Source organism: Hippoglossus stenolepis, chromosome 22 (genome assembly GCF_022539355.2).
Source record: "Hippoglossus stenolepis isolate QCI-W04-F060 chromosome 22, HSTE1.2, whole genome shotgun sequence".
Lineage (NCBI taxonomy): Eukaryota > Metazoa > Chordata > Actinopteri > Pleuronectiformes > Pleuronectidae > Hippoglossus > Hippoglossus stenolepis.
Genome location: NC_061504.1, coordinates 13,746,504 through 13,772,552, shown reverse-complemented (window position 1 = coordinate 13,772,552; position 26,049 = coordinate 13,746,504). Strand labels below are relative to the sequence as shown.

Genomic DNA, 26,049 nt, shown 5'->3' with positions numbered 1-26,049 from the left:
ACGACACATGTGCACTAAAACATCAGGAAATGCATCTTGGGACTTTATAATCTGATCAGTGCATAATATGCATGTCCCACCCATAAGGCTGCTACGTCAGAACTGACTGTCGCTCCACTGAGCTCTAAGAGGCTTTTAAAACTGCAGCTGAACTTCCAGTGGCCTCCACTTTCCCTGCTGTCATGAATATTATGCATGGGTACAGAACCAGATATAAACGTAAACCTCTGTCTGCAGTGCGTTTATGTGCATTTAGAGGTTTAACTGTAGGGAGCAGCACCTTGCTTCATCATAAAAGATGGAAGGTCTGTCTGATTCCAGCCTCATGACCGACACATTATGAGCCGACATGCATTTGGTGTCGGAGGGAGTAGGAGTGGCAGTGACTGTGTGATTGAAGAGGCTGCAGGGACACAATGGGAGCGAATGAGTTGTAAAGTGAGACATTTTGATTGTCTGCTTCTCCTTGTATAATAGATGATTGCAGGGTGGTCAAGTGGCTGTTTTGTAAGCTACAAAACAGCCAGTGAATGTAAACACATCATCAACAGGCTGGTTGAAGTGCCCTTGAGCAGGGAACCTTTCCATTAATCTCAATAAGTGAGACATAGACGTCTGTTTGCTGCTACTTTAATAAGACGTAATCCAACACACACACACAAACCTACAGGCTTTAAAGAGACTGAAAACACCATATCATGGAATAATGTTAATTCGACAAAATAATTCTTTAAAAAGTCACGATTGCACCCGGATGAAAAGAAACTGGACCATTTGAAAAGAATACTACTACTGGAGGTTTATTACTAAAACATAAATTAGTAATTTGAATAATAAATCATTACAATTTATTTTCTGTTCAAACTAAAATACAAAACAAAAATAAAGATAGCGTTAACAATTCATCTAAGCTCCACACTCCAGTCAAAAGCAAAACACAGACAAGCCACCTCACACAAACTCTACATAAACACCCACATAAATAAAAACAAGAAATAAAGGCTGCTACATGAGTCAATATGCTACAACATATAGATATTTGGATACACAATGTGATCGACATGATCTATGCCATCCATTGGACAGATGAAGAAGAGGTAAGCCATTTCCCCCTCTTCCTCTTCCCCCCTCTTCCTCTTCCCCCTCTTTCCTGTGGCGTGTCAGTGTGGTTGCTGCTGGGCTACAGGACAAGGTGAGGCACGGGCGACCACAGCATCTGCTCTTCCTGGGCCTTCCTCCACTTTCCAATTTCCACTACACTCCTCAATCTCGCCCCGTGATAGCTAAAGATTTTTACCATTTCTCAGGCGCACTCTGTGTGACGTGGCCCACTCACTCTGTGCTACCTGCATCAAGCCCAAACCAACTGGGCGCATGGTTGTGGGAAGGTGAAGCAGCAAAGGAGAAATGGGAAATGACCCAACATGGAATGAGTTCTGGCTTTCAGCCTTCTGGCAGAACGAGGGAAAGCAATAAAGGTGGCGCGCAGCTGAGCCAACAGCTGACAGGAACAGAAACCAATGTTTGGCCAAGGTCAGGAGAAACAGCGTACACACACACACTCACACAGTCCCTCCGCCACATGGAGTGAGGATGTAACACTAAAACATGGTCAAAGGACACAGGGGAATGATAATGTGGTGACCTACTACTCGAGGGGTGTCACTGACCTAATGGTCAAAGAACAGAGGAACAAGTGTGTGTGTGTGTGTGTGTGTGTGTGTGTGTGTGTGTGTGTGTGTGTGTGTGTGTGTGTGTGTGTGTGTGTGTGTGTGTGTGTGTGTGTGTGTGTGTGTGTGTGTGTGTGTGTGTGTGTTGAGCTGGGTATGAGGGCTGGGAGCTCAGAGCCTTGTAATCATTGTATAGCTGCCATTGTTGGCAGCCGTCACCAGGCCTGATGGCAGGTAGAGATCACTCACACACAGAGACACACAGACACACACAGAGACACACAGACACACACACACTACATGAAGGGCAGATAAGGCCTTTTTCAGGTTGCCTGGTTTATTCAGTTTCTTCTCTTGCCAGCTGCTTCTTAAAGTGCGCCTCAGTCTTTATGTGGGCCAATAATCAGAATTAGGACAGAGAGATTACTTTATGAACAACTTTAAATACATGGACTGTGGCAGCAAAATGAACTTAATTTTCCCTCACTCAGGGACCAGGAGAGATCCTGCCATGTCAGTGGGCCATCAAAACATCCATAAAGTTTTTATCGTCCTGTAGCTGTGAGCGTTCCAGTGAGCGCAGGAGTATTCTTGTTAGAAAATAATCGACAGGATAAATCGTCCAACAAATGTAGCACTTATTTCTGTTTGAGTAACTTCTGCTAAAACCAACTGTGATCAGCTGTTTAATAAAGGCATTGAGCCATTTTTTAAAGTGAAACTATATAATTGTGACCAGATTTTACAGAGTTATGTGGGTCAGGGAGTCAGAAATGGGTCAAGGATAAAAAAATAAAAAAACTAGTGCATTTCTCTCCATGGGATTTAATATTGAGTGAATCCAGCTCAATTCATATTTTAAACTAACCAACACAGTTTCTAAAATAACTTATTTGTACCCATATAAAAATATGTTTTGTCTCTACCGTGCAAACAGAATCACACATGCACAAGCACACGAGATGTGCCACGTGCCTCTCTGAGAACATTTCACTTTTTAAAAAACTTCCATGTGTGGCGATGAATTGAGGTGGCTGCATAAACATCTGCATGCACAGTTGCACACTTGCACATCGCATAGCCACCAGCTTGCAAAAGAGCAAAGTGAAAATTTAATGAGAGGAAAGAAAGAAAAGAGAAAAGAGCAGAAAGAGAGAGAGAGAACGAAAAACAAATGGAAAGTCTTAGACGGCGAGAGAAAAGCCGGAGGGGAGCCTAGTTCTTTTGAAACAAGTCTCCTGCGTGTCCACATGCAAGTGCACATCTCTGACTGGGAGACAAGAAGGTTTAAACATCACTCTCACATTAGCCGACACTGTGGGCTCTCTGAACGTCACACTTCCATTCATGATTCTATCTCTTACTATGACTTCGTTTTGAGTCAACACTGAGACTAAAATACATTTTGGTGCCACAGACAATATCCCGGAGGATTCAGGACAAAGCCTCTGCTCTGGTTTTGCTCGGGGGTCATGCCGCTGTGTATTAGCGCTTACAGTATGACAGACATCAGAGACTGCAGGGAAGGAAATCCTGCAGCCGAGAGGGGAAGGTGGTGTCAGTAGTGTGTAGACACTCAGACAGCCAGATAGCTGTAATTACTTCTGCAGCAGACAAAGATTAATTAAGTAGGAGAGCGCTGAATTAATGAGGTTAGTGCATCACCTCGACCAGACTTTAAAAACTTCACACCAACCCTGTGGAGACTGCGGGGAGGGTGAGATGCACTGGAAAGGCAGAAACAAGTCGTAGGAGTCTATGGTTCCCTGTTTTTCCTTTAGAAAAAGCCACATGAGATATGCTCTTACACATTTATGCACTCAGACGAATAAAGAGGTTTTTTAAAAGCAAACAAATCCAGACGAATCGGCTGTTTTAGACCAAACCAGATACTTGAAGCTAATCCCACCTCCGAGCGCTGAAAGTATCAGATGCATTTAATTTACTCTTGAAGGCAAAAGGATCGCAGCTAATTATCAGAACTTGGCAAAGCCACGTGCGCAGGTGGGAAACATGGAAAAGATGACCTCAGCAACAATTAAAGATGCTCACATTCTTTCCTCATATAGGCCCGCGGCTCAATGCATATTTAAATCAGACAGCTAAGCTTTCTTTGCGTTCATGCAAATGTGTGTAATCCTGGCTGCGACACGACTAAATCCTCCTCTAAGTCACTTGTGTTTCATGCAGCAGACATTCACTGCACCACCTCTGAAAGACAACACCCTAAATTTGACACAATCTTTTCTCTCCTCTTGTTTCAAGTCCTGGGAATTATACGGAACGGAGGATATACAAACTCATAAATAACTCTGTGCAGCAGAGAAAGAGGCCGCGTCTGCATCACCCACTAAACGACAACGTATAAATAGAAAGTACTGAAGTCTGGCGGGCAGCTGGCAACATTGCATTACAGTCATATGTCATATGGCTGTTGGAAGTCTTGCACCACGATTGGACCGGTTCCCAAATGTGACTGGCAGCCATGAAGCTCTGCAGCGCCCAGAATGTCTAAAGACCCTGAAACAAATGCTTTCAAGTTTACTGTCAGAGGATAAGTGGGCAGGGTCGTGCTGTGCTGGCCTGATAACAGGGCCTCTTGTTGTGTGTGTGCTGGAGCTCGCCATTATTCTAAATTTATATGAAGGACAGTTTTGCCGCAGGTAATCAGAGCTGGTCCTCAAGATGAAAAACAGGTGGGGAGATTCATGAAAGACGTATTTTTACTCGGGGAGGATCTTTGGAATAGCTGGATGGTATTTTCTCTTCCTGAGTGGCCTGATACTCTGACTGACCTGCTGGTTTTCTGACAGTGCGTTGTTTTCTGCTGGGAGTCCAATTAATGTTGCACCAACAGAGTGGCATTTGATTGGTCGGATGTCATTTTCGCTAAGATAGCTTACTAACAGTAACCGTGTGGAATTAAGTTAGTTCAGTTAAGATCTGTGTACATTTTGGGGCTTTTGCAGCCAAAGTTGTTCTCTGAGAAGCTTGTGTCCAAACTCCAGCTGTCTAAAAAACTACTGATGTGAACCATGCCTCACAAAAAAGACCTCAGAAGACTTGAAGAGCTGTTGATTTGCCCGACACTAGAAAAAGGGTCACTAGCTAATCCCAAAGAGACTTTATATAAAGTTTATATTTCCATAGTACAATAAACTTAGCACTGGAAAAGTAATTTTTCCGAGCATGAAGAGGGCAGCATAATAACTCTCCAAGCACATAAGTCTGACTTCAAACTCCAAGAGAAGATGTTGTGCAGGTTCGATCCCACAGCGAACCGGCTCTCATCTGATGCTGGTTTTGCTTCAGTCGGACTTGGTGACTACTGACAGCCAACAAATCCCCCGTTAGCCCTCCACACCTGCCTGTCATCACAGAGAAATCTAATTCATTAAGCACTGACAAATCACAGCACAGCTTTATAAATCACTGCCAGAACACTGAACACGGCCGGGAACTGGATCCCTGCCTCCACCCAGCGACACCAGTTCACCCCGAGTTTACTGGGGAATGTGACATGTGTTGAAACGTATATCAGAGCCTCAGTGAAGGTGAAAACCTCACGTCATCATGGACCGCAGACCAGTCGTGTGTAAATCAATGATATACATATACAGGCAGGCACACACACACATGCAATATGATACAGTCCCATGATCTTTGATCTGCAGCTGTTGTGTCTCACTTCGAGAGGGAAGTGTTATATCATCACAGCTCCTGGGTCGACTGGCTGCCGTGGTTCAGCAGCTGGAGAAGTCGATAATAACATCTATTCATCACCTGGAGTTCAGCTAAATAAACATTAACGTAAATATAAAAAAATGCATAAAATTGAACATTCAGCTGAAAAGTCAAGATATTCCTTACAAACTGCTTAAATAACAATTCATTTCTATTTTGTTCGTTCATGTGTTTAGTTCTTAGCAACAGCAGATAAACCACAGAGGCCTGAAGCTCAGCTCCTCCATGTTTCATGTCTGGCCACAGAAATCCAACACATCCAATGACCTTCAACTGGTACTGGTTTCACGAGCATCCATCAATACAGGATTTAGTTTAGTTTAGTTTATCATAAAGAGCTGAACAGGAACAAAAGCCACTGACCTGACCTGAAAGAGCCACAGCAACATTAGCTTAGCATTCACTCCACAAACATGAGCCAACATAAGAAGTCTGACCTTTAAACCCGGGGCTTTCATCTTGTCTTTTCAGGTGTGCTAGCAGGTGTGCTAGCTCGTTAGCCGCTGGAGGGTTAGCTTAGCCAGCTAGCATGTTTAACGGTCTGTGTGTTGCTAACCGTCCTCCCACCGCTTCTTGGTCGTTTTTATTCTCACCATCCTCATCGTTGTTCTAACAGATGAGTTAGAACCTTGAGTTCTCCAGTTCAACCGGAGGTCATCCTCACCGCGTTTGTGCAACAGTGTCACCCTGTGGCTGGGAGAGGTAGCGCAACTTTGTTTTTATCTTATCTGCCTAAACTAAGTCCCTGAATGTACTTTTAGTATTTAACACTTTTTAAAATAATTTGTGATTAATATAAATAATGCACAATTGCTGTTACCTTGTTTTGTGCTCTGTTTAACTTCGTTTTTTCATTTATTTGACAGGGACAATGCAGAACGATCAGTAACAACACAACATATGACACAAACACACAGCAGGTAAAAAACAACAATGACAAACACAAACAAAGAAATGCTAAGAAAATACATATGTTTTTTAGATACAGGGGTTCATTTATACCGGAATACGTTTCTCATGGGATATAACTTTTAATTGATTGGTATAAAACCAGTTCAATTTAATAAAATGATGATAAAAAGTTACAAAAAGGATAAATAATGATGAATATTGGAACCAGCCTATAAAATATCCACCAATGTTGAATGTAAACTGAACTAAATTAATGAATGAATGAATGATCTTTTCCTCACACCAGGCTCCGCCCCTCTGTGACCCTCAAAGGAGAAGAGCTACAGATAAGGGATGGATGGATGAATCACACTAGACTGATCCATAACTAATATCAAAGCTGGATATCTGTGTTCTTCAAGTTTAATGAAACTCGGCTGATGGATGTGATGACAGATATTAAACATTACCTCATTTAATGTGAACAGCTGCTATTATGAATCGCAGTCCACACTGTCCTCGCCCATCGTGTGTACATTAACATGTGGAATACTACACACGCTGTACGACAAATTTCCTCCTGTGTCGACTTTCAGGAGACAAGCTTCTCAACAATTAACATGTTAGGAATCTGTCAAACAGCAGAATGGCAGCTGTTGAAACTGTCCCTACGAGCTTGATCGATGCAGATGTTTTGATTTATTTCCGTCTGCTTCCCAGAATTCACAGCGTTGGCTCGTCTCTAAAGGGTTCGATTGAGACGACAGAACTAAACTAAAACAAAGAGGGAGATTTTTCTTTTTCCTGGACAAGTTCCTCATCTGAAAATAGCTCAGTGGTTCAAACAGTGGAACAAATTATGAAGATGAAAGACAGCGAGTTTTATTAAGAAGTCATTGAACTGTGTTGATATTATACACAATCAACGTCCTCTTTTTACACCACTGTACAGTGCAGAATAGCACAATTACATATTTTGTCTATTGTTTAATTACATAAACTATTAGAAAACCTTATTTTTTAACCTTTTTGGATAATATTTGATCCCCATGTGCAAACAGCAGTGAAAATCGATTCTTTATTCGTTTGTCTCGACAGCACTGACTTGATTCCAGGTGTGAATACATGTTCTCAGTCACTGGCTGACATCTGGAGTGAAAGCTGGAGGTGAAGCAGGACAAGATGGACGACAGCGACATTCACTTAGTCTGGAGATTGAAAAAAAACTTTGTAGAGTAGCAGCTGAAACACTGGAAGAGGAGGAGGAGGAAGAGGGAGGAAGAAGAGGACAAGGAGGAGATAAAGGAGGAAGATGAGGAGAAATAGGAGGAGGAAGAGGATGTCCGCGAGTGCAGGACTCACAATCATTCCACGCAGATGGCATCATGAAATGAAATCACTCAGAGTCGGGAGGTGATCAGATCAACACAGACACACAACATCATGGTGTATGTAATTTAATTTGTTATAAATTACACTCACATTGCACCACAAAGTATCACAGCATCGATTCATCCTGAGCACACGTCGATATCTCAACATTCACGTTTGACAGAGACCTCCACACGGGGAGGAAATCTGCTGATTGAATTTACGGCGGCTTTAAAAGCACCAACGAGGAAGAGCACGACGTGAAAATGACGACAGCATTGTTTATACATGTTGAAACTCATCCTTGCTTTGTAGCTTGTTCTTGTCCCGAGATTAATAGATTGCAGCAAAGGGAACAGGAATTTTATTTTCTTAATTGTCTGAACAAAGCGATAATTGCCAAATGCTCAGAGAAAGATTGTAACTCCTGCGTCAAAGTGCTCGGAACACGAAGAGGCTCAGAAAACGTGCAGATACAAATGTTTAAAAAGTGGTTTTTAGATTAAAAAAGAACTGGTACAAACAATACTAGCAAAGCACAAAAACTGCCTTTTAACTTTAGCGAGTAGAAATCTGATGATAAATTATAAATCACCCTGTGCGATTCTTCTATAGAAAACATTTACCTTTGATTAAAGTACAAATTCAGGATGTACAAACAGACTCACAGTCTTTTCAAAAGATTAGGGATTCAATTTTAAATGAGCGCTCATTAAAACTTAACCACGCTAATCAAACTTTAATGCTGAGCAGCAGACGTTCAAGCCATGCTGGTGGACGTGGAAATAAAAAACGTACACATCCTGTCGTAGCTGCAGAATTCTCCTGCAGGCCGAGGCTGCAGTGTAAACAAAAGGCTCAGATGATTTTTTTACTACCGATGCAGAAACATACCCTCACACACAGATATAAAAAAAAAAAAAATTAAGAGTCAATAGAACATAACAGCACAGACGAGTCAAATGCACTTCGCCACTTCGCGTGGGTCGGCACGACTCGGCAGACAATAGCTTGTATCAATTACAACGGTGGAGCAGAAAACCACTCATCGCATGCAACAACGGTCAGCCCTGCTGCTGATATGGATTAACATTTATTCACATTTGAGTTGATCTTTATCTCTTTATTCGCTATGAATGATTCAAAGATCTAAGACGTGATTTACAGGTTTGCTGGTTTTGGTGGAAGTAAACATGTCGCCTTTTTTTTAAGCACCTTCTTTTCACTGTAGAAGAGATTTGTCTTTTTTTTTTTAGGCAGCAAAACTTTAACTGTGCATCTCTTGTCTTGATGTGTAAAAACAGAAAGGCTGGAGCAGGAACCTTTCATGGTGCGTCTACACGACACAGACTGTATATAAAGTAGAGATGGACAACGTGTCTCCACTTCCTCCCATTGGACAATAATGAAACCAAAAGAATGAACACTTGGAGAAACATGTGTGTGATAAGAACTACTGTTTTTCAACGTGTTCTGTTTGGTTGGTTTGTGTCTTTTCTTTTTGGTTGGTCTTTTGTCGTCAGCGTTGTCGTTGTCATACGACCCTCTGGAGGATGTAGAGGATGCCGATGCTGTCGATGGTGACGAAGGTGGAGAAGTCGGACGACACATGAATCCTCTTCAAAGCGCTTCCGGCTGGATAGAAGGTCTGCAGGGCCTCGCCTCGCTCCACATCCCACCACTGGAAAGAAGAACGAGAGTGTTTTAAAGCTCTTCACTGACATTAAACTACTGCAGAGTGTCTGGGCAGCGTCAACAACACCTGACTGAAGTCAACAATGTTTATAATGTCCAAGTCGGTCACAGGCAAACACAGTGAAAACATCAGACACTGAAACACTCTCTAAATATTGTTGGGACATTTTGGGAAATGTGTAAATTAGTTTTCTTGGAAAAATGTAGATGAGAGGATAAACGCTGCAGTCGTGTTTGTACTCGACTCCGACTAGAATGGAGTTTTTTACAACCTGTGACAGCTTCTAATGACGTCACAACGTGCGCTCTAGTTGTAACGAGCGACTGAGCGCGAATTTCATGCTGACTTCAACGTTTGCTCTGTGACGGGTGAATAATGGCAGAAGTCAAGTAGTGTCTGATCTGAGTCAGATCCTGAGACAAATTGGTTGCTAAGAAGACCATGATGGATTTAATATTATAATATTATCAGACTCAAACTCTCACCCGGCCACAGGCTCACTCTCACACACAGACACAGACGTATACACCCCCCACTCACCACACCCAGAGCAGTTTTCCTGAGTGATTCTGTTTAATCTCAGTTTAAAGTCTTTTTTCTTTCCATTGAAGCTGCAACTCACTGGGATGAATCATCAGAGACACATCAAGTCAATCATTTATAACCTGGCAGGAGGGGTGGGGGGTGGTGGGGGGGGGGGCTCACTTTCAACTTTGACACAACTCAGATCCGACAATAAACCTTTTTTTAATCTTCTGTTTAAAAACACAGCTCGTAAGTAACTGTCAGAGTCAGAGGACGGCTAACCCGTTATTAATAATTCACTGTGTAAAGAGAAATCAATTCTCTCCTCATACATGTGGCTTCCTCACCTGGAATCACCCAGGAATCACAGAGGAACATACTTTTACACCAGGCGCTGCTAGAAATACTGGACTCACTACCAGGAAACATTCAATCGACTGTTACAAATGTAAAAAGCTGCTTTACGTAATGCCTGTTAGTTTAGTTCTCTTGGTGGCACAGCACCATGATGAATCTACGATGCTATTTAAATCTCTGCTGCCCTCGAGGCCAAATGTGACCAGACAGCGAACCGGACATTTCAACACAAATTAAATTTTGTGTTTCTGTCGTCTGTAAATATAAACATAAAGAGACTGAACGTAAAATAAACACAAATCAGTGTTTGGTGGTCCTGAAGATTACTGGACTCTGATTCGCACACGATGAGAAGCAGCTGCAAAACATCTGCATAGTAAGATTAATATTCACAAGGGCTGCAGCAACCGTTCACCCAGCTCGTGTTCTGTCACTGCACACACAAATATATACATGAATACATGCATATAAATGTATTTACCATATCATTGTTTCCTCCTCTTGCTCTGAATAATTATTGCAAAACAAACAAGGCACCGGATCGATCTGTATTAGTCTCCAGTATCCAGGGGATGAGGCGTCATAGATCTCTCACTTACACCAAATTGCCTATTTTGAAAAGATCCTTGTAATTCAGCTGAATGTAATTTCATTTTTAGCTCCAATTATGTGGAAAGCTTCCAAGGGAATAAGCTGGAAAATACAGGGCCTGTAAAGTAAAGAGTGGCCAAATTAAGATGGATGATTTTTCAAGAGGAATAATGGTAAGTTTTTATTTCATATCTGAAAAGGATTTTTAAAGGTCACACTATGATACCTAGAGCAAGATATCCGCCCCAGTTTAAAGACAGAACTAGAATTGCTCTTAGTAAAAGGCCCAGCAGTCAAGATCCGTGACTTATTCCTAGAATAAATAGCAAGTGATAAAAAAAAAAAAATCCTGAATCCACCTCTTTGTCTGGATCTGCTTAATATTGAATGAGTTCTCTCTTGACCCATGTTTCCACCAAGTTTCATGGAAATCCGTTCAGTAGTTTTTTGCATAATCCTGCTGACAGAAAAACTAAGCAAGAGCAACATATATTCTTTTTGTACAGATCTTTCATTATAAATGAAATCTGTGTTGTTCTATCCAGGGATGAGGAGAGTACGACACGTGGCTTGATGAAGAAACGCAGACGTGATGAAGGAGGGATCGATAGACAGGTGGAGGGATGAAACCAGGATGTGCAGTTATGAGACGAGGGAATGAGACTCCAAATTGTGATTGCATTTGAATGGAAGGGAAACTGGCTGCTGGCTGCCAAAGCTCTGACAGCTCAAACAAAGAAATAATACTCAGATGCCTCCACGCACACACACACACACACACACACACACACACACACACTAATGAATAAATACAGAAAATAGAGAATTTAAAAAAAGCACAGATGAGAGAAAGTCGAGGAACAACAAGACTGAATCTGCTGACAGACAAAAGGATTAACAGGGAGATGTGATGTGTGGAGACAAGAGCTGGTGCAGAGTAAATGTTTGAGAGAGTCAACTGATGGTGGAACGGAGGGAAACGTGTGGACAGAAAGTGCGAAAATTACGTTGGGAGACTGGATTTACGATGAAGAAGAAGAAGAAAAAAAACGTCCAGAAAACCGCTGTGTTGAATCATTTACACCAGAGGACGGTGACGAGACCAGACTGGGGGGAATGCATATTAATGGATCTGCTCGAGAGGGGGAGGACAGGGGAAATGAAGAAGAAGTCAGATTTCTTTGATTTAAGACGAGGAAGAGGAGAGAGAATGAAAAGAGAGAGAGGGCACACGAGCACTAAACAAAGACACAAATGAAGATTGGAGATGCTGTAAATGGTGAAAAAGGAAACACATTCATCATAACAACAGCAAGACGGGTTCCATAAGGGCCTGTGTCTCATATGGGAACACAGAGCAGTGTTATGTATGTGACACGGAGCACATGTCCTCGGAGCAGATGGCTGATGTGCTGATATCAACAGCATCACTAGGGGACCATTGATTTATGGGAGAGCCAGTGGAGCACGTAGACGCTAAATGACTGTACAGTGCACGCTGCTGGCGAGAGGACAATACCCCCGGGTGTGTTTACCGTGTCTATGTGTGACCATCTCGGGTTTTTTTTGTGTTTCCAAACATCCAGCGCAGCATCCTGGCTTCAGTCTGTGCTGAGGCTGCTGAAATTAACTTGAAGAATGGCAGGAAAATGAGGCTGCTACAACGTTAGCTGCACATTACATGAATACTAATGTAAGGAACAGACACAGTGGGGCCAAGAGGAAATATATATATATATAGAGGACATGAATGAATTAGCATTTAAATGACACATGCTTATATTTAGTGTGTAGATTACAATCTAGAATTCATACAGCAAACGAAGGTTAAAAGTATTACGAAGATTATTCCGTAAAACAGCTAATAGTTTTCCTTCATTAATTAATTCCAGTTAGAAACGAAAGGATAAGAGTTCATATAATGTTTCTGTTTAGTGTCTTTCAGATTAACGCAGTGTTGCTATTTAAAGGTTCAGTGTGTAGAACATAGTGACATCTAGTGGTGAAGTTGCATGTTGCAGCTGAATACCCCTCACCTCACCCTCCCCCTCCACACGTGACAGAGAACCTGTGGTAGCCTGCAGTTGCCTAAAAAACTCAAAATATTTAGTTTGTCCAGTTTGGACTACTGTAAAAAAACATGACGGCCTTCGTAGAGGTGACCGGCTCCCGATGTTAATATAAAGTATTTAAATATAAAGGGCCCGTTAACATGCACCTGATCCTGTCATGGACTCGCTACTGGTTCTGCATCTCGTCTCTGTCGGGATAAGCAAAGCAGCCGTCTTGCTGAGCGTAGTTAACGTTAAAGCGAGAATATTCGGACCCTTGTTTGTTGTATTGTAAGAACGATGTCACGGTGTAAAAAGACACCACAAACCTAATGGCACAGAACAACAAGGGCGACCGACCCCTTATCTGTAAAGCCACAACACACTGCCTGCTCAGATAAGCTCCCTCTCAGCATCAAGCTCACAAACACAGGGGTCACAATCACGTCCGGGGAAGCCGCGAGGGCTGCCTGTGTGTGTGTGTGTGTGTGTGTGTGTGTGTGTGTGTGTGTGTGTGTGTGTGACCCCGATTCAATCCAGCTCACAGCAGAGGGGCAGCGAATCTCCTCCGACTGTCCCTCAGCGTTAGCTCAGGTGAGGCTAAATGGGTCTGCTTATTGAGACCAGCTGATGGAAAGTCAGCAGCGCTTACATAACGGAAATACCTGTCCGTGTGTGTGTGTGTGTGTGTGTGTGTGTGTGTGTGTGTGTGTGTGTGTGTGTGTGTGTGTGTGTGTGTGTGTGTGTGTGTGTGTGTGTGAGGGAGCGCACGGTGGCATCTTTCAGACGGGGTGGAGGGAAGTAATTAATCTTCCCTCTAACATAAATAGCTCACCGACAGGGTCCAGGGGGGATAGGTACAGTTTCTACGCTCTATAAAAAATCATAAAGACTCAAGCGACGACCAGCAGGCAGGAGGGGAGGGGGATTCAAGAGAGGGGGGGGGGACCAGCTGGAGGAGATTCAGGCGATTCTGTAAGGCCACCTTCGTTTCAGAAAATGATTGTGCGTGTGTGTGCGTGCGTGTGCGTGTGTTTGTGCGTCTGAGACCGCGCCAAAAGTCCTGCTGGGAGGGAAACAGTGTGACATCGAGTTTGAATTATTCATCCAAGGTTCCGTCCACTGAAATATTGATGCTCAGACAATCCACCACACTTTTCTCCCCCACACCGTCTTTCTTTCATTCTTTCAAGCACATATTTCCTCCTTCCGTTCATTTTTCTTTCTCTCCCACACACCTCTCTCTTTTCTGTCAATCCTTACAGCTTGCACGAAAGTGGCAGATCCCAGATTTGTCAGAGAGAATCCAGAACAGAGAGAGAGAACAAAGAAGAAAGTCAGAGAGAAAATATTAGCTGGTGGGGGGGGGAAAGAAAGAGGAGCTGGGGAGTAAGAAAAAGCGACACAGAAACATAAAAGAGGGAATAAAACGATGATGTGAGCGGGAAAAAGAGGAAAATAATGAAGAGAGAGAGGAGGTTGAAGTACAGAGTAGGAGCTTAATAGGAAATCTGGATTGATGGATTGGATAGATGGAGATCAAGAGATGAACGAAGCCCTTTCATTCGATCTCAGAACTCTTAACTCTTAAAACCACAGAAAGGCAAAGATGTGTTAGAACTTTATAGGTGGTATAAAAGTTGTCCTCATAGAAATGTGGGAAAGGTTATTTATTTAATATTTTACTGACTTACTTTTCCTTCCTTCACTTTATAGTTGTCCGTCTCTCCTGCCTACATCAAGATTATTAGGTTAAATACTCGTTTGAAGAAAATTAGTTTTCTCAAACTGAACTGATCTCATTTCTTTGCATTCTTCACCTCTGATAATATAAAGTTTGAAGTCGTTCATTACTGCTCTTGTATTATGCTGTCAGTAATACTATAATGATTTAATAATGGCAATGAAATTGACCAGATTTGTAAATTTAGTTTTTTATTTCGCAAACATATTTATCTGTGTGGCCATACATTTTACAGAGAATACACCAACAACATCTCCTTCCATCCTCTCCTCCATCACTGTTCTACCATCTCCACTCTGCCTCAACTCATCTCTGTGTGATTGGTGCACAACACAAATACACACACAAACACACAGGCCCCTCTTCTTCAGCGAGAGACACAATTAACCCCGGCTTAATGAGCAGCGCGGGGGAAACAACTGCCTCCCAGAGACGGATAAATATTTTACCAGCCTGTGTTTGTACCCCGAGCCTGACAACAAGAGCACAGAATCCAGGCCAAGTTCGTTCTGAGCTCAACTCGCTCAAAGTTCTTCGCTCCCGCTTTGTCTCGTCGGTGAGGGAGAGAAATGCAGATGCCGAAGCAGGATGTCAAGGACGTATGTAAACTCCATCTACTCTGGATGTGATTTGACCACGAGGAATAAAGGTGTGAATTATAAGATTTAAATTGTTTTAATAACCTCTGATACCTCTGGAAAAAGAGATGGTGGAAAAATAGAACAATGGACTATGGAAAAAAAAAGATGAATGCACTTTCAGGGGCTGTTTTGCATCTTGTGAGTGTGTGTAGTTATTTTTAGAGGTAGGTCTGCTGCTACGCCGCCACAGCACTGCGGGGTGCTTAGTTCTGAAACGGCAGGAAGACGAGAGAAACGTGCTGAATGAAATCAAAAGTGCGAGTGCTGCTTGAACCAACACGGTGGCTTCGTTCCGCTGGGTCGTACACATACGTGTCCTCTCAGAAGACAGCAGTTGTCAGAATGTTATTTACAACTTTGAAGGAAGTGGGAGGGCGGTGCAGGGATGAAAGTACAAGCCGACGGGTGAGGTTAGTCTGTGCGGTTGCAATAATATCCGAGAGAAATGCAAAGGGGTCAATATTCTGAGAAGTGCTGCAGGAGATCAAACGAAAGTTGAATTTTGCTGTATTACATCCACAGTTTCCTGTCCTGAAAGACGGTTCCTTCCTTATTTGTTCTTCCAGAGTTTTCTCATTTATTCCCACCAGCAAGAGGTTTGTGGGGGGGTTTCCCATTGTCAAATTAAAACTAATCATAGAGGCTGTCACATGCAATACATCACTCTTTAAGGGAAACTTATAAATATATAAATAAATAAAATGAACGTGACTTGGCTACTACTGGCCATTCACATCAAGGAACTGATTTTTAGCTAGGAGAGGGTCAGAGTCCTACATGTTTCGAGATGCAGCCCACGTGAAAAATGAAATAACAAAATTAGTATTTTAAAGGAGACATATAAAGCTCATCTTCAGGTTCATAGTTTGAGTTTGTGTTATTACGTGTAAAGGTTTACATGCTTTAATGTTAGGGAATCACATCCCTGTCCTCTACTGGCCATTGCTGCAGCTTCTCTTTCCACTCAGTTGTAATTGGTCAACCACTCTAACTAACTTCTTAACTACTGACGAGGTGTTTCAGGAGTTTCAGTGTTTTCTGTCAGGGAGAGGAGCTCCCTTCACCACAGACATACACAAATAACATAAAACACACTAGAGGAAAGAAAAACAGAAAAAAAACAAACATCATATGTCTCCTTTAAATTGATCACATGGCATTTTCTCAAAGATTAGCTCTATTTTGTGTTTTATATATTTTCAAGCATCTTAAAACATGGCAGTGACTCTCGAAAAGAAATCCATCAATTATATAAACGGATTTTCCGGATTCTTCTATGCTCTCTGCTCAGACTCCGGTAAACAAACCCCCTGGTATCTAAAATACCATTTTTATTTTTACAAATAACCTGCTGTGTTATTTTCAACCATTAGAGACTGCATTTGCAAAAAAATGTATATTTATGACTTCGGAAATGAAAACAGACCTCAGGCAGAGGCACCTACAGGCAACATCACTTCAGCCTGAGCAATAAGAATCGCTACTTGGACTGACTGATGTTCAGCCTTGATCAAAAACCCTAACATCTGCTCTGCCGTTAAAGGAAATGGAGACACATTTACTCACGGCTTAGCCAATGTCATTATACAAAAATCTTGACAGCTTGATAACCCGATCAATCCCTCAGAGGTGACTGCTCTTTCTCTCCACTCTCCATCCTTTCCCTTCAGCTGCTCCTCGCTAACCGAGCACTTCTCGATCTTTGACAGATCCGGCCGCCCATCAAATATCTCCTGAGGGAAGGTCAGATCAACCTTCTCTCCTTCATTTCATTACGTTCATCCCAGACCTCCTTCTCCCCCCCCGCTTCGTTTTGACTCTGGCTTGGCTTGATGACTGACGGTAATAGTTCATTGCCCCGCCGAGGCCTCATTAGGACGCGCTAAACGATGATGGCTCAGGCTGAGAAGGAAGGCGGGAGGCTGACTTAACACCTATTGGGTGAAAGCAATCTCAACTGATCTGAAAGAGCTTTAGTCAGATACGCTGGAAAATAGAATTACTGCCCTGCTGTTGAATGCCTCCACCAGCCAGTACAAGCTTTTTGTTTTAGGTTATCGTGACCTTTAACCACTGAAATCTAGTTAGTGGATCTTTGAGTCCAAGGTGACAACTGGTCGAAATTTGAGGGAAGTGGAGACTTGAGATATCATGTTCACCGTAACCTTCGACCACTTAAATCTGATCAGTTCATTTGTGAGTGAACATTTGTGCCAAATTTGATCGGATTCTCTCGAGGCCTTCTCAAGATAACACATTCACAAGGAAAGAAAGGGTTTTGTGTGGTCGTTGAACCTCGACATCCTCCACTGAGTATTTGGGCCTGATGGGTGTTTCAAATATATCAGTGACCTTAGCCGTTGACCTCCAAAATCTAAATCAGCTCATCTTATAAGTCCAGGTGAATGTTTATACATAATTTGAGGAAATTCCCTCAAGGCGTGGAGGCATAAAAACAGCATCACGGTGAAAAGGGATTTGAGTGTGATAACGGAAAAATGTCCAACTTCCAGCGAGGGAGGAAGACTTCAAATGTCAGGTCACCAAAATGGACAGATGAAGAAAACGACAGAAAAACAAAAGTACGGTGTGAAACCGAGAGATAACAATGAAGGAGACGGCGGAAGGCGGAGGTCTGGTGGGAACACAGAGGCAGAGAAATAGGGAGTGAAAGCGAGGGAAGGGTAGGAAGGTGAAATAAGGTGAAATTGTTTCTTTCTCTTCCATCACAGGCTCGGCTGATAAGTGATGTCTGACAACAGTGGTGGCAGGGGAGAACTGTCATCTAAAACACTCCCATCCATCTGGGGATACACTGTTCGGAAGTGTGAGTGTGTATTACAAATGTCAGTGTGCGAACGTGGGGGGGGGGGTTAGTGTGTGTGTGCACGAGGGCCTCGGAGACAAAAGAAGAGAAATTGTATCTATCTTTTTTTTGTATCCTGTTGGGTTTTTTGGCCTTTAGTCGTTCTGTGGAGCAATATTTTGAAGAGCAGGTTGTTTTCCCTGTGTCTTGAGGACGCGCACGTGCATGTGCACAAACATGCAGCTGTCATGACTGCAGAGGGCACTGACGCAAATGTTTTCTACACCCATGACATCCCACATGACACACAAATATTTAAATATGTGTGAAATACTGTCGTGATCAAGCCTTTACACTGATCAATAGTCGCTGGCAATAACAGTTCTAGAAACATAGCATTGCAGGGAATGATCTGTTATAGAATAAGATGGAAAAACTAGATAAAAAGTAAAACGTAAACAAATGATGTGCTGCTCACCCTCTATTTTATATTTTATTTCACAGCACAACATCATTTGCATCCTCAGAGATCTGCGGGTACATCCAGGTGATATATGCGTTATGAGTGGGGACTCTCTGTGCACTCTGCTGCTGAGAAGTTCATCCGCTTGTCGGGTCGCACAAGTCCCGACTGACTGGCATAAATAAAGTAGAGCCGCCGACACATCTGACAGTGTTTGTAGTTTTGTGCTTTGAGAGGAAGTACGAGGCTCCCTCCGGATGTCACATGATCACAAAGTACTGATGTGTAAATCAGTTGGCACAAATTTCCACAACAGTGAATATATATATTTTAATACTAGCATATGACCCGTGGGAGGTTCACTACAGTGCTCAAGTAAACAGCACAGCTCATAATAATTCCCAAAACGTCAAACTACACGTCGTACGAACTGCCCTTCACAAGCCTGTTCGCGGCTGAAGCAACAGTGCCTTGCTCAAAGTGAACCAAACAAATCAGTGGTCTGAATTAAGCAGACTCTTATTATTTTCCCCCGTACAGATTTCCCCACAAGGTGAACAGCAGAATGATGGACGTATCAGTGAGTCAGAGACCAGCTGGAACAGGGGGATTAACAGTTCAGACCAGGTCCGACATCCCGGCTGATGAGATAGCACTTCAGACAGCTGGCTTAATGAAGTAGACCCAAGAGATATCGATTAAGATTAATTAAAGACCCGTTAGAATCTGAGAAACTGTTCACAGCATAAAAAGCAGGTACGATTAGAAAGATGTGTCATTATCATAGACTGTAAATACAGATGTGCGACGTGTGGAGAACTCTCTCCACATCTTCGTCTGTGTCTTCTACGAGTACGGCACTACATTTTCATCCTGAGATATTTGTTATCTTTTAGTTTTTTTCATCTTTGCGTCTCTCTCGTGTCGGAAACATCATTAACACATCACTTGCTTGCGGTTCATCTCCTGCTGTGTCCTCACATCGGCTCCTTCAGACATTCTGCTGACTTTTTACTCGGGGACTTTACGGAGAAAGACGGGAGGTGCTGACAGGATCTCCAGTATCAGTGCATGTCTATGGTCAGTTTTAGTAGAAAGTGATAATTTTTTTCAGTGCTTTTGTGTCTTTGTTACAGTTTGGTGTGAATTATTCTGGGCTGCTGGGCCTGTGTGTTCTTGCAGTTAGGATGAGCCTTTTCACACCTGCTGCCTCCCTCTTGGATCCCTCTGTGACAGATCGACTCATCAGCATTTACAGTTTGTGTGTCCATGTGTGTGTGTGTGTGTGCATGTGTCATTGGTAGTGTGCGTCTACATCGAGGCCAGGTGTGAGACAGGTATTTCCTAGCAGGATGTGGAGCAGAAGGACAGAGGACTGATGGGAATCGGTGTCGGATATAACGGCCTCTTTCAGTAAGCACCGCTTCATCACCTCCTGACGCACACGCACAAAAAAAACACACATTTATCTGTTCACAAGCATGTACGCTTACCTAATGCACCGACACAAGCACGGACGTTGTGTTTTTATTGTGTAAAGTGAAACGCTGGTGATGAGGAGCATGAGAAATGTTTAATTAAACACTCTACACAGGTAACTACGCACAACAGGGGACTGGGCAAGCACACAGCCCGCACAACAGCCCGCTGCTTTTAATTACATTCACACCATTCAGCCGACCATGCAGGCAGAGGGAGTGAAACACAGGGAGAAGAAGAGAGGCTGAAAAAAAGTAGCTCGAGAGCTGATTAGGGCAGAAGTACTGACAGAAATGAGTTTATCAAAAAAATACTGGAACAAACAAGACAAGCTTCGTTCTATATGTGGAGCCAAAGACAAAAGTAGAAAGAGGCAAAATGATTTGCTACGAGCGTCGTGTTACATCATTTCAACTGATTGACTCAGCGAGAACCACGGGAGACAGCGCCTGCTGTCACTTCTCCTGCTCTTATCCGACCAATGACAACATCATCCCATTTAACGGCAACAGCAACACACTGAGTCATTGTGCACAAGGGCTTCTGATGTTCAGAGCTGAAAACCCTCCAATGAATCATATCATGATAAGAAAAACATGTCTTCTCTGCTCGTTTTTGTTTATTTTCCCGAGTTATTCTCTTCCAGGAACGCTGTCACTGCAATGATGGTTAACATAAACTATACAGTTTGTTTTTATTTGTGTATGGATCTGCTGTAGAACAGATTTTTAATTGATCTATATTATGATTAATACAATTATCATCATAGTAATTAAACAAACAATGCTTCGAGGGGCTGTGTTTATGGTAACACATAATCCACAATGTTCTTATCTCACCAGTATTTACGAGAAGTCCATAAAACGGATTTGTGACTGCCTTCACACTCTTTTGTGTGTGCATAATAGTTTACTGGAGCTTAGAGCCGTGGATTACTGTTTATTTTTGCTGTCTAATAAAGTTGAGCTTGAGTCTCTTTATTTCTCATCTCCAAAATAATATTGAACACAGTAGCTCAGGGACTATAGTACACAATGGAACATCACACGTTGTAAGAACAGAATATTTCCCATTTTCGTGTGGTACTCATTGTTTTTGTCGTGTGTTTTAAATCAGGTTTGTTGATGGGCTCTTGGTGGCAGCACAACAAGATGTAAACACAACACTGACACACAACCTTATAAAGTTGTTATGAGGAACATCTTGGCAAACAGACGCCTTTTTTAACATCCGGCAGACACGGAGCAATATTAGCATTGATTTGCTGAATGTAAAACCTCTTTTGCACTGGTCAAAAAACACGCACCAACATCTGACTTTTTTGGTCCCCATGATTTCCCATTCCATGATTCCATGGTTTTAAAATCTCCAATTTTGTATCTGTTATTTGTTTGAATTTCAGAAACTCTGAGACACAAAATTATGTTAATTTAACCTCCGCCAAGGCCCAACAGTCCTCTCATGAAACCACATTCAAACTCACTAGATCCAGATTTTTTATTTGGACCTGCACCAAATTGCCTACACACTCATAAATATTAGTCCCATAAACATGCCTGATTTTTCTTTCAGCAAGATCCATGAATTATTCATTGAGAAAAATCAGGGAGAATGTTGAAAAACAAATTGTTGAATCCGCACCAAACGTTCGTGGGTTTTTTCCTGGAGGTAAAAACACAGGTGTTCGAAAACTTTAGACCTGAAGTGTGAGTCTCAACGTGAGTTTGTTCAGTTATTAGTCTGCTACTGTAACATGACTATGAAGACAACATGAGCATCGTTCAATAACACATGTACAGTATGCTATACCAAAGAGATACTATATCTATGTTTTTATCTGTATTTTAAACATACAAAATGGTAAAAAATGATTTCTAACCTGTAGTTTCTAAGTATGAAAAACTAAAGAAGTTTTCAACTCTCAGTTAAGGCATTTTTTCAGAGCTTTCTGGGGCTGTATTGTATCCAAGCCAAACTTCAATATCAATCAGTCCACAACTATGATTCAAAGGCACATTTAACACAATCCCACTGATCCTCCCTAACGAAATCTCTCCCTTTCACCAGCTGAGGATAAACACAAACCAAAGACCCTTATGGGGATGTTCAGACGATTGCCAAGCCTGTTTCCAAGACTGACGTCCATGATTTTCTTTTTGACAACGCTGGTATTCTTGCTCCCTTTTTTTTTATCTATATATCTGCAGCTCAGAAACATGGGAGAACTAACAAGTCAGTGCAGCGCAGTTACCAAGTTTTCTGTTCAGGACATTAGCTAATTGTAAAATAGGCGAGCGCGGAGACACGCCCGGCAAAGATTACTAAAACAGATTGACAGTTAGATTATCATCGTGCTGCCTCACTCAGTGGGTTCTACGAGAGGTACACACTCTGTCACGGTAATTACTGTGACGGACAGTGTGGCCCCTCGTAGCTGTCCAGCCGACACACAGTACAATTAATCAATCAAAGCTCCCGACTCGGGGGTTCATCCTTTAAGACAGGCATAATAATCCCTCACTGCTCCCCACATCCACGAGCTGATTCCTGAAGTCCGCATGCTCTATTGAGGAGGACACAAAAATGTCCGCGCAATGGAGGAATGGAGTGATCTAGAAGCTGATTAACAGAATAGTCATGGCTGTCGTGGTAATGTAACGGAGGACTAAGGCGATGAGTGACGGACGAGTGCTTCAATCAGAGCAGGCCAGTGTCTCAAGTTTCTGATTTAATGTGTGCACAAAAATCCTGAAGAACAGCATCACTGACTTTAACAGTAACATCTCTGTTAAAGTCAGTCGATAAACAAAGACACACACACACACACACACACACACACACACACACACACACACACACACACACACACACACACACACACACACACACACACACACACACACACACACACACACACACACACACACACACACACACACACTAATCTGAGATATAAAGCCTCATCGATCAGAACTGCTCTCTCTTGAGGATTACATCATTGCCGAGCAAATAGCCAATCAGAGCCCAGCTGAGGCTGTCCGCTCTGTGACCCCATCTCCTGTAAAAGTAAAAGCAATAAGAGGCGTGCACGCACACACGCAACACACACACACACTATTGTGGTCTCGTCACAAAGAGGCATTGATATCATTCTCCAAGGTATCGAGCGTTTTTATATAAACCTGAGCCGATGCAGTTCAGTCCTCTAGGTAATATATCACTGGTGCATGTTGGGACATACAGTATTTGTGTTGTTGATACTGTGACACATTGAACATCTCTAAATCAACTCAGTCACTCAACCTGGATTCTCCCTCTCACACACATACATGTATACACTGCCTGTATTCAGATATCAAGATCATAATTGACCTGTTTCCACATCGTGACTGGACTCTAGTTCTCTTCAACTCCTCATAGTGAATACATCGTGGATCTTAACAATAGGATTGCTGTGTTATCGTACCTTGATATAGCCACCAGTCGAGACCAGGAGAGAGTTGTCGGGGGAGAAGTGCAGGCAAGTCACCCAGCCGCCGTGGAGAGAGTCCATGCCGTCTTTACCGTCCCGCGAACAAATCTTCAGCAAGGAGCCGTCTTTGACGCTCCACAGCTGTGAAAATCCAAACATTATAAACCATCCACAAGGAAAGTTCCCCTAACAAATGGCAAAGATGCCAGCTGTGATGGTATTTAAAGATTTGTCAGAAAAATAAAGGTTTTTATAAAAATGTATTCCTTCCTATGAACTAACTCGATTTTCAGCCAAATGTTGAGGTGGACGGATTTTGCTCAGTTGCCAGTGAGATGGTTCAGTTGTTTTCATTTGACTCAACTGTTTTGATCATGTGATACAGGTGGTCATGATATGAGAACGCATCCTTTCCTCTCTGAGAAATGAAGGCTCCAACTGGTGGATCCCTCCTTGGCCCAACCTATCCCAGGATTCACTGCGCTTTGGTGACCAACAGTTTTTCAAAGAGGTAATGATGCTGGCAAGCGAGGAGACGTCCGATGCTTGAGAATCAAGTTTTAAATCAACCAAACAGCTAAAAGAACACACCAAGAAGCATTACAACTTTCTCGTTACGTCCAACTGCAGTTCGGTTGCTAGGCGATAGCAAAGAGGGCAGGACAGGCTGGTGGCGCCGATCACGGAAATCCTCTGTAGGCCAGACTCTCATCCATGAAAACCGCCTCTTTCCGGGGCCACGTAGACCGCAACCGGTGTCTCTGTTCAAGGATGGTCTCTTGCATCAGATATGACCAACATGTCAACCTTAGGTCAAGTGATGATTACCAAACCATCTCCATGGCAACTGAGCATGTTCATGAACTTCATAGAGCTCCAGAAAGACACCAAATGAGTCACGAATGAACCTTGTGTTAACCTAAATGAGAAATTACCCACAAAGCACCATAATGAAATGATGGTTGGTGATCCCTGGTGCAGAAAATCACGTATATTGCAGCTGTTATGCAAGTGTTCAGATGCCAGGCGCCTTTGACAATGACACATCACATGTACGGCTATATTTAACTCTTGGCATGCCTTTGTGCTGAATGACTCAGATTTGTTGCCATAGAAACAGGGGTGAGATTTCGGTGTGGTTTATGTAATTGGATCTGAGGGATTGGGCCATCTCTGGATAACGGAGCAGGTTCAGCCCGGAGGCCACTCAAGGGCATTAACCCCTTGTTGACTGACGCGGGCTACGAAGGCCAACCGGAGCTTGGCGACTTCTCCTCGTCTTCATCTTTGAACACAGTTTAACTTTTCATTTACTTTCTGTTAGTGGACGAACGGTGCCAATGTCAAAACCTTTGGGATCCAATTTGGCAGCCTGAGTCATTTCCTTCGCCTCTTGAGGCAGGAGGTCTTTCCTGCACCCGATATCTTTTCTTTCATATCACCTCCATCAGTCCACTTTTCTCTTCGCTCCCTCAGTTTCCTCGTAAACATTCTTCTTCCCTCCCTCTACAGGTCACCTTATTTTTTGGGCATTTAAGGGCTCAATAGCAAGAAATAAAAAAAGGTGAAGTAAATGGCGGAATTGATTTGAACACACACCCGAATCTCTCCATTGTCGTCCCCAGTCGCGAGGCATCGGCTGTCCCAGGAGAATCGGCAGCTTCGGACACAGTCTTGGTGGCCGCTCAGCGTGTGGAGGCACTGCCAGGACTCACAGCGCCACAACTAAGAGCAAAAGATAAAGAAATGGTCATATTCCGACTTTGTTAATACAAAAGTCACACTAGAACTAAAGGGAGCAACTGATCCCATCGCAACCCATTTAGAATAAGACTAGGTTACTTATTTCTGTAACACAGGGCATCTAAACTGGCTGGATTTCTCTTGGAAAGAGTGCGATATTGCACTGTGGATGAGGTATAATTAGAAAAACCAACACAGAAGTGTTTACCGGGAAATAACAGGACATATAATTGTGCCAAATGCAGAGTTAATGTTGTTAGAGCACCGCATAAGAACGATGCAACTGTTAATGAGCACTCTCCGCTGTTGTCGTTCCCTCACTTCTTTTGACTTTCCCTTTTTTATTTTTTGTTTCTTCTACTCCTGCCGTCTTTTCTCTTTCCATCCTAGTCTGCTTTCACCGTATTTCATCCTGACCTGGTTGCATCGTGTTCTGCACAGAAAATAACACAGCTCATAATTAGACCCTTCATTTGGCAGACGGCTAACTATGTCTGCACACAAAGTCCCATTCATCTGAAGGTCAGGAGAAAAGAGACGGAAGAAGAGGGATAATCGGAAGAGCATACTGTCTCTCTTTTTGTGGTGTTCAACAAAGACACTCAAGGCTAAGCGCTCTGGTTTGACCTCGAGATAGATGGAGACCGGGGGCGTGTTTGTTTTGAGCTACCAAAGCCCCTCGGTCTGTAAAGCATGGACTATGTAGCTGGCTGCTAACCAGCCACACACACACACAAACACACACGAAGCTCAATTATCGTCTTTGCCAAATCCATAAAACACACATTCTCTCTCACTACCATTG

At 42.8% G+C, this 26,049-nt stretch overlaps 1 protein-coding gene across 1 annotated transcript in view; it reads right to left on the bottom strand.

Annotated features, from left to right (window-relative positions):
• Positions 1 to 7,746: 7,746 nt before the first annotated feature.
• apaf1 (apoptotic peptidase activating factor 1) overlaps positions 7,747 to 26,049 on the bottom strand; it is a 35,404-nt gene continuing 17,101 nt past the window's right edge. The window contains exons 25-27 of the mRNA XM_035147051.2: positions 25,101 to 25,226; positions 23,496 to 23,642; positions 7,747 to 9,357 (exon numbers count right to left, since the gene is read on the bottom strand). Coding sequence (XP_035002942.2) covers positions 9,211 to 9,357; positions 23,496 to 23,642; positions 25,101 to 25,226 — 420 coding nt within the window. The 3' untranslated portion in view covers positions 7,747 to 9,210. The remainder of the gene's footprint in view (positions 9,358 to 23,495; positions 23,643 to 25,100; positions 25,227 to 26,049) is intronic.